Source organism: Mustela erminea, chromosome 1 (assembly GCF_009829155.1).
Source record: "Mustela erminea isolate mMusErm1 chromosome 1, mMusErm1.Pri, whole genome shotgun sequence".
Taxonomy (NCBI): Eukaryota; Metazoa; Chordata; class Mammalia; order Carnivora; family Mustelidae; genus Mustela; species Mustela erminea.
This window is the reverse complement of record NC_045614.1, coordinates 124,508,125-124,517,947: the sequence shown is the minus strand read 5'-3', so window position 1 is coordinate 124,517,947 and position 9,823 is coordinate 124,508,125. Positions and strand designations below refer to the sequence as shown.

General features: G+C 41.7%; 1 protein-coding gene across 1 annotated transcript; it reads left to right on the top strand.

The window, feature by feature from the left end:
• Nucleotides 1-5,295: 5,295 nt before the first annotated feature.
• Nucleotides 5,296-5,576, top strand: LOC116601026 (thymosin beta-4-like). Its single transcript, XM_032361612.1, has one exon. The coding sequence runs from the start codon at nt 5,296-5,298 to the stop codon at nt 5,503-5,505; it is 210 nt and encodes a 69-aa protein (XP_032217503.1). The 3' UTR covers nt 5,506-5,576.
• Nucleotides 5,577-9,823: the final 4,247 nt, after the last annotated feature.

Below are 9,823 nucleotides of genomic sequence, written 5' to 3'. Positions count from 1 at the left end.
CCATTCATTTGTTGATGGACATCTAGGTTCTTTCCATAGTTTGGCTATTGTGGACATTGCTGCTATAAACATTCGGGTGCACGTGCTCCTTTGGATCACTATGTTTGTATCTTTAGGGTAAATACCCAGTAGTGCAATTGCTGGGTCATAGGGCCGTTCTATTTTCAACATTTTGAGGAACCTCCATGCTGTTTTCCAGAGTGGCTGCACCAGCTTGCATTCCCACCAACAGTGTAGGAGGGTTCCCCTTTCTCCGCATCCTCGCCAGCATCTGTCATTTCCTGACTTGTTGATTTTAGCCATTGTGACTGGTGTGAGGTAATATCTCATTGTGGTTTTGATTTGTATTTCCCTGATGCCGAGTGATATGGAGCACTTTTTCATGTGTCTGTTGGCCATCTGGATATTTGCAAACGATATATCAGATAAAGGACTAGTGTCCAAAATCTATAAGGAACTTAGCAAACTCAACACCCAAAGAACAAATAATCCAATCAAGAAATGGGCAGAGGACATGAACAGACATTTCTGCAAAGAAGACATCCAGATGGTCATCATGTCTTTTGATCATTGGATCTGATGAAATATTAAATCTGCTATTATGAACCCCAGCTGATAAATGAGAATAGTGAGACATTCCGTGAAAGAACCAGTACTAACACCCAGTGCTTTTACAAAACAGAGAGTTAAGACTAGCTCTCCTTGGCCTACCAAAGAGAGCTCATGGATTTCCTTTAGGATTGCTTAATTTCCTCTTAAAGTGCGTAAGAAATGCAAAGTGCCGAGCACCTGGTGGCTTAGTCTTTTGCTAAGCATCTGCCTTGGGCTCGGGTCGTGATCTCAGGGTTCTGGGATCCAGCCTGCTGGGAGGGGAGTCTGCTTCTCCCTCTGCCCTTCCCCCCTGCTTGTGCCCATTCTCAAGTAAATAAATAATCTTAAGAAAAAAAAAAAAAGAAGACAGAAGTGCAAAGTGCCCCTACGGCAATGAATTCAAGTTTAAAAACCATGAAGGGAAACCTCAGCCTGTCTTTATCAATGTTTTTGACTTCTAGAATCAGATCTACCCTCAACAATAAAGAAGCAAGGTGTGATCTCCTGAACACAGGGAGCTCAGTGCTGCTGTGCCTTCCACAAAATAAAACCAGAAAATCTTCAGAACTGGGGCATCTCTCTTCCATCCCCCTCCTTCCTCTTCTATCCTTCTCCTACTCTTCCTTTCTTTTTCTGTTTTGTCATCACTTCCAAACCTTCATAACTTGGCTTGTATACAACTTGATTTGCCTTAACTCTAACTCCGTATGATTTCAAAAGTCCCGTGCTCAATACCAACTCACCTTGCTTTCTGATTATGCTAGTTGAAAATCTCAAGAGAATATAATTGGCCCAAATCACCGGCGTATGAATGAGCTATTCTTCAGTCAAATGATTATTCCTGGTTCAATCACTTGTGGCCAGAAAGCACCGTTTCTTGTGGTGTAAAAATGTCTGCCAAGGTTCAGTTTTTTGAGAAGGGCCTTTGGTGGGGGCGATACCCCTCCACTTTTGACAGAGGAGGATGTACTAACATGTAGAAGACTAACATGTCTTCTACACAAACTTAATTCTAACTCCGTTTTTGCATGTTGAGATTTCGAAATGATCTACTAGAAAAAACATTAAGTATTGGTAAAATTCACATAGCAAAATTATTTTAAAATATACAACTCAGTAGCAATGATTACATTCACAATGTTACATGGTAAGCCTTTTGAAACCATGTAACATACAGATCTTCCAATTTTCCAATTTTCTTTCTTCCTTCAAAGATTAAGTAATTGATATTTAGACTATCAGTAACAATCAAAATCAATCTGGCTGTATTACTGGCTTGTTAGGCAGGAACTCGTGCCGTGGAAACTGTTCCAAACACAGTAGTAAACAGTGGGAATAGCTCCTCCCTCCTTTTTCTTTTCTTTTCAGGAAAAATAGGAGGAGGAAAGGAGTATTTTGTTTGAAAGTGGCTTTCCTAACAGCAACAACAACAAAAATACATGGCCCAAAGCTTCTATTATACTCAGGATGACTGCTCACCATGATACTCCAGCCAGAGTGGGTGTGCCTTTCTCCTGAAATGGCTCCCTGACCAAAACATGGTGCTCACCTCTGCTAGGAACTTTCCCCCAAAGATGGTGGCCATTGGTAGGTTGCATGAGAGATGTTTTACTTCTGATGTTTGGATGGAATGGGGCCAATTGAAAGAGATTAGGAACTCATGGAAAGAGGGATGGTTTCTGTCAACATAGGGATGCATGATGCTGTCATAGCCTTTAGTCTCCTCTAGGAAGAACTCGAAAATATAGGAGACCAAGTTTTTCTTGTCTTTAGCATGGATGAAAAAGAGGTAAGAATGGTTTTGCTGAGCTCTGTTGGGTACCCACTCAGTTCCTCTCTTGAAGGTAGCCTCAGAATTCAAAGGATCTTGTGAGAGCATTAGCTCTGGATTTGCACAAAGTATGTTCACAGGTATTATCACTTACCACCCGTTTGATTTGAGGTGAGCTATTTAACATCCCTGAGCCCCAGTTTTGTCCTCAATGCCTCTCTTGGTCTCACACTCCGCCACTAAGACTGATGCCAAGTTAGGCGAGAACTCTTCCACATGCTACATAAGAATATAAAATACTGCAACTACTTCAGAAAGCAGTTTGACAGTTGCTTTAAAAGATAAACATACACCTACCATACAATCCAGACATTCCACTCCTAGATATTACTCATGAGAAATCAAACCACCTGTCTATAAATAGACTTATACATGAAAGTTCAAGGCTTTATTTAGAATAACCCCAAACTGGAAACCACCTAAACGTCCATAAACAGATGGATGAGCAGATTGCAATATATCCATGCAGTGGAAAACTACACAGCAATAAAAATACATGATCTACGGATACACACAACAAAACAGATGGATCACAAAATAACTACGCTGATGGAAAGGAGACAGAACAAAGTAGATACTATGAGATTCCATTTATTGAAAAATATAAACTAAAATCCCATTTATAGACATTCTACAATGTCCCAACAATTCCATAGCACCAGAGCATAGATCAATAGTCACTGGAGGCGAGGGGGTGGGCGTGAAGGAGGAAGGGGTTAACAGAAGACCGTGATGAAACTTCTGGGGGTGATACTTAATGTTCATTATCTTGTGATGAAGCTTTCATGGGTGTAATTTCAAAGCTTATCAAACTTGAAATGTGTGTAGTTTACTGTGCATTTATCATTCCTCGATAAAGCTGTTTAAAACAAAGTCCATTTAGGGAGTTCAGGTGAGAGACCTCAGCTACTGATGCTCTTTGTAATCTGTTTAGAACTTAGTGTCTCTTAACCCTCACTACATAGTACAGTCACTGGAGAAGGTTAAAAATATTTATGCCTGTGCTCTCTCTGTAGAAACTTATTTACTGGGTTAGTATGTGACCATGGCATCAATACTTTTTATAACCTCCCCAAGTAATTCTAATGTGAACTAGAGGTTAAGAACTATGGCTGTAGAAAAAAAAATATATTGTCATTGAGTATATTTAAGGAGGACACATGGGGACAACATACTGATCCAGGGATAGAAGCCCAGAGAGTCATCTAGGAAGAAAACAGGCTTGGAAGTAGAACAGGTAAAGCAGTCCAAGAAGCAATGGGGAGACAAAAAAGAAAGTGGAGCTTGGTACCATATGTGTGGAAGGCTGGCCTTGGCTCTGAGGATAGGAAGAGCAATAGAAGCTAAAGGGAATTTTTCTTGGTGGAGATTTAGTGGTAAAATAAACAATTGGCCCAGGGCAGGTAATGTCAGTGTAGTTTGAGGTATCCTTCTAAAACCTTAGCCATCTAGGAATTTCTAGATTCTTGCTCATCCAAAAGTGACCCATGGCCTGGCAGCATTAGCAACATTGAGGATATTGTTAGAAATGCAGAATCTCTGACCCTTACCCCAAACCTATTAAATGAGATGCTACATTTCAACCACATCCCCTGGGGATTCATATGATCAGTAAAACTTCATAAGCACTATTTCGATCCTAATAGAAAGACAACAAAGTATTAACTGATGAAGATAAATGTTCTCCTTTTGAAAAGGAGGTGTGTTTATGGCAGAAGTAATCTTGGGCCAAGAGTCAGGGCTCTGCTGTCTGGTCTCTGCTCCTCCACAACCTTCTCTGTGACTTTTGAATTTTTTTTTTCAGCTGAAAATGCCCTTCCATTCATTAACAAGTAGGAGTGTGGCTTCAACCCTCATTCCTTCAGGTTTGTGCTTTGAAGGAAAATAAAACAGGGGAAGAGGGATAGGGACTATACTACACAAGCTGCCCAGGGAGGCTTTACTGACATTTGAGCAGATGGCTGAGGCAAGTAAGAGTTCAAGTCATATAAATATTTGTTAATGAATGAAAGAGCATTTCAGGCTGGAAAAGTAGAGAAGGAGGAAAAATAATATAAAGGCACTTAGAGAAGGTTAAATAAATTATAATCAATTCATTTACTTGAAAACTATGCAGACATTTAAAAAAGGTGATATCTATTACTACTTGGCAGCATGGAAAGATTTCCTTAATATTTCTCAAATTACTATAAGTGTATGGTTTATCTTATTGATATAAATGTGTGTGAACACTTTTAGGGAAGCTGATGGAGTAGGAGGATCCTAAGTCAACCTTGTCTCACAAATATATCTAGATAACACCCATATCAGTGTAAATAACCCAGAAAACAACTGGAAGACCGGCAGAACACACTCTCCACAGCTAAAAGTAGAGAGGCCGCAGTGAAAAAGGAAGGAAGACAAGGGAAATAAAAGTATAAATTAGCTGTTGGGCCTACATCAAAATAAAATGTTTTTGCACAACAAAGGAAACAGTCAACAAAACAAAAAAGACAACCTACTGAATAGGAGAAGATATTGCAGATGATATATCTGATAAAGGGTTAGTATCTAAAATATATAAAGAACTTATACAACTCAACACAAAAACGCAGAAAGGCAGAAGGGCACCTGAGTGGCTCAGTCAGTTAAGTGTCTGCCTTTGGCTCAGGTCATGATCCCAGAGTCCCAGGATCAAGTCCAACATCCTGCTCCCTGCTCAGTGAGGCGTCTGCTTCTCCTTCCAACCCTCCCCACTCTTGTGCTCATGCATGCTATTTCTCTCTCAAATAAATAAATAAAATCTTAAAAAAAAAAAAAGGCAATTTGACAGCAGCCACTGAGCAGACTGGACTTCCCTTGCTTGTGCACCTCGCTCTGCTTCCTCTGCAACCATGTCAGATAAACCCAATATGGCTGAGATTGAGAAATTCAGTAAGTCAAAAACGAAGAAGACAGAAATGCAAGAGAAAAATCCACTGCCTTCAAAAGAAGCGATTGAACAGGAGAAGAAACAGGTGAATCCTAATGAGGTGTGTGCCGCCAATATGTGCTGTACATTCCACAAGCCTTGCCTTCATATTTTACTTCTCTTAGCTGTTTAACTAAGTAAGATGCAAAGAGGTTGGATCAAGTTTAAATGACTGTGCTACCCCTTTACACAACAAAGAAAGGAGAAGGTGCCTTCCTCTCCCATCTGCCTGTCTGGCTGGCAGAGAGGGAAAACAACTTGCATGTTGGTGAAGGAAGCTTGGTGGGACGACAGAAAAATGCAGAGTAAAAATCAAGCTGGTCTGAGGTGTCCTGCAGGCTGTAAAATGCAGTTTAATCAGAGAGCCATATTTTTTGTTCAAATGATTTTAATTATTGGAATGCACAATTTTTTTTTAATTTTTTATTTTTTTATAAACATGTATTTTTATCCCCAGGGGTACAGGTCTGTGAATCGCCAGGTTTACACACTTCACAGCACTCACCAAAGCACATACCCTCCCCAATGACCATAACCCCATCCCCCCTTCTCCCAACTCCCCTCCCCCCAGCAACCCTCAGTTTGTTTTGTAAGATTAAGAGTCACTTATGGTTTGTGGAATGCACAATTTTTTAATACGTAATAAAAAAGTTTTAAAACCTGAAAAAAGGGGGGGGGGGCAGAAGACATAAGCAGACATTTCTCCAAGCAAGACATACAGATGGCCAACAGACACATGAAAAGATGCTCAACACCACGCATCATCAGGGAAATGCAAATCAAAATCACAACGAGATATCACCTCATATCTGTCAAAATGGCTTAAATTCAAAACATAAGAAGGAACAAATTTTGGCAAGAATGTGGACAAAAAGGAACTCTTGTGCACTGTTGGTAGGAATGTAAACTAGTTCAGCCACTGTGGAAAACAGTATGCTAGTTCCTCAAAAAATTAAAAATAGTGGAGCACCTGGGTTGTTCAGTAAGTTAAGTGTCCAACTGTTGATTTTGGCTCAGGTCATGATATCAGGTTGTGAGATTGATCCCCTCATCAGGCTCCATGTTGGGCATGGAGCCTGGTTAAGATTCTCTCTCCTTCTCTCTCTCTGCCCCTCTCCACCAGCTCACACAAACGCTCACTCATACACTCTTAAAAAAAAAAAAGTGAAAAATAGAATAGAATGAAAGAATAAAAAGGAGAAAATGTAGAGCCTGTACAGAGACAAATACTAGTTGAAATTGCTGGAGTTCAGGGGCATGCATGGGAGCAATGAAGATTCAGTAGACATCTGAGCGGATCTCGCTGGTCAGGGCCTTTAAACCCCAGCAGAAAACTTTGGGTATCAATCTTCAAGAAATGTGTAGCCCTGAGATGAAGGAGTGGAGGAGAGATATTGTGTGATTTGATATCAGCCAATAGCCTGAAGGATGCCCTTCTCTAACTCTTGCTTAGAGAGAGAGACAGAGAGAGAAGGAGAGAGAGAGAGAGAGAGAGAGAGGAGAAACAGAAGGAAAAGAAAGAAAAGAAAAAATATTCTCCATGAATAAACCAGACATTCAGACATCTTCATTTGGGCTCCTAATTTCATGCCAGCTAAGGTTCTAGGGCTTGACGTTCACTTCACTAGCTGGTTAATGGAGGCCTTGACAACGAAATGAAAATGCTTCCATTTCTCTGCTCCAATCTGTGCACCGCCATCTGCCATGCTGTTTCCCATGGTGGCTGCCACCATGGGGATGGAATATAGATGGCCAAAGTCAGAGATTCATCAGTGCCAACATGAGATAGACCCACAGCCCCGAGGCCAAGTGGAATCTTCTTTCGGACAGTTTGCCTTCAGCAATGTTAGGGCTTGGCCATTTTCATCCTGAGGACTTGTGTGGACAAGCCCAGCTCCTGAACTGGTTCCACTGACCAATGCTTTAATTTCAACATGTGTGAGAAAAATACTGCCCATTGTCTGAAAGACTTTTCTCTCTTTGAAAAATGCTTAGATATCAAGGATAACTGTCCTGATATTTACTATATCTCCTTTGACTTCACTCCACCAGCAGAGTGGTTTTCTTTAAATGCAAATGCTACCCCATCATTCACCCACTCCAAACCCATCACTGGCTCCACAAACAAATAAATAACTGGGCACATGTAATAATTCTGCTGAATCATTTAAAGTGCACAAATAATCAAACGTTGGTGAATTTCCACTTTGAGTTATATATAGAAACTATCAGAGTAATCTTGATTCTAAAGGTACCAGTGAGACCAATGGTCCATAGATGCTACAAACCAGTATCCAACAGTCATCCTCTTGCCCCTTCCTCTGCCCCCAAAGGAAACATGAATTGGCATACTGGTCATGATAATCAATATATAAAAATAAAGTCACTAATTCACTAGATAATAATAAGCAAACAAGACTTTTTAATCACATTCTGCAGTACTTTGGAGCAGCCTTTAAATACACAAATTCAACAAACCTCCCTTTCAAGAAAATCAGTTCAAACTTCCCCAGTGTGCTTACACAGGTTAAGATAAATGATATTCTATCATCAAGCAAATATTGCTAGGAATGAGGCACTGCACTATGCCTGACAGGGGATGCAAAGATTCATCACTGATTACACTCTTAGAAAATAGATCAAAAGCCTTGGTGCGACCTTTGAGACCTTACCTGTCTCTCAGTCTCTCAGGCAGTGTCCGCCTCTTACCCCTAGGCTCCAGTCCTGGGACCTTCTTTCAGTTCCTCAAATATACCATGCTCCTCCTAATTCAGACATTTTCCACATTATTCTTTATGCTTGGAATGTTTCACCCCTTCTCCACCCCTGTTCAGTAATCGGAGAAGCTCCCGCCCATCCCCATACTATGCCGTCCATGTCATTACCCCAGGGATGCTCTCAGCAGTTTTGGGGCCCTGACCGGGCTGGGCAAATGAAAGGACTTGCATAGTGTCTACCTGACACTTCCCCACCATAGCACACAACTTAATTAGAGTTAAATAATTAGCATGCAGTTACTCACTTGTCATCTGTTTCCCCCATTGAGCAGACAAAGTGGGTCCTAGCACAGTGCTGGTTTGTGTGGTCTAACTTAAGCTTTCTTTTTCAGTACTATTGTCATTCTGCAATGTCAGTGGATTAATAAATGAGCAGAGTAGAGAAAGTGGGGACTGCCTATTTCAATAGGTTTGACTATAAAGGGGAGAAAGAGCTAGGGTGGCGGCTGGAAGTCACTGTGGGGTTGCTCTGCTCAGACTTCCCAAACAAAATAGCATAGACTGGGCAGCTTAAACCACAGGAACTGATTTCTTACAGTTCTGAAAACTGGAAGTCTAAGGTTAAGGTGACAGTACGGTTAGCTTCTGGTGAGAGCTCTCTTCCTGGCTTGTCGATGGCTACCTCCTTCCTATGTCTTCACATTGTGGTGGGGGGTGGAGTGGGGGGCAAGCTCTCTGGTGTCTCTTCTTTTAAGAGCACTAATGTCATCATAAGGGCATCATCTCCCGATACCATCACACTGGGGGCTAGAAATTCAACATACAAATTGGGGGGGGGTACACAATTCAGTCCATAGCAAGAGTTAAGTGAGGACTTTTTATGGTTAACAAGTCTTGAGCAGGCTTAAATGCTGATGACAGGGGCCAACAGAGAAGGAAGAAAGAAGCTTCAGGAGAGAGGGAATAGTCATGTGAGGTAGGAAGAGAAAGGAAGTAGAGCACTGCCAGAGACAAGGGCAGACATGGTTCCAGCGGTGACAAGATAGGAGGGGCCAAGGGCATGTGCAGCTCCACGTGACTTTTCCCATAGAGGGTCAACTGGCTAAGAGAGCTCTCAACTAAGGACTCCTTATTTTCCTTTTGAAGTAACATACAAGAATGCCTGCTGAGGGACTGGCATTGTTTGAGGACAATGGAGAAGGTTCTAAATAGAGTATGTAAAGCAGAAAGAGGGCTGAGTCAGGACATACTGACAGAGGGCAGATGGTCAGGACAGTTTGTTCTACCAACTGCGTGGTGCTCAGAGAGTTATCTCCAGCATCATTCAGCATGTGGAGTGTGGATCAAGGAAGGAAGGATCCGGATCCAGGCAACCATCTTCCTTCCTTGATCCAGAGCCGGTGACATGGTGGAAAGCAGGCATGTGAATGGGGAACATTCACTGGAAAGTTTCTGATGCGAGGGGCATAGATTGAATTAGGGTCATGGAGATGGGAGCAGACTGAACTACTTCAGACCTATGTGAAGGGAATAATGACTGAGAGACCAGGAATGGGAGAATTTTGCGGTCACTGAATGGCATGTCTCAATGCAAGATTTCGACACTGTCCAACATGGCAGCTTAGGAGTGAGTGGCTGAAGTGGAGTCATGGTAAAGGTCCCAGAAATGGAGAAGACCAACACTGGAGAGTCAAGAGTCTACTGCTTTGTGCAACCATGTCCAGGAAGAAGCCT

Coding starts and splice junctions, on each gene's coding strand:
- LOC116601026 (XM_032361612.1), top strand. CDS start 5,296: ATGTCAGATAAACCCAATATGGCTGAGATTGAGAAATTCAGTAAGTCA.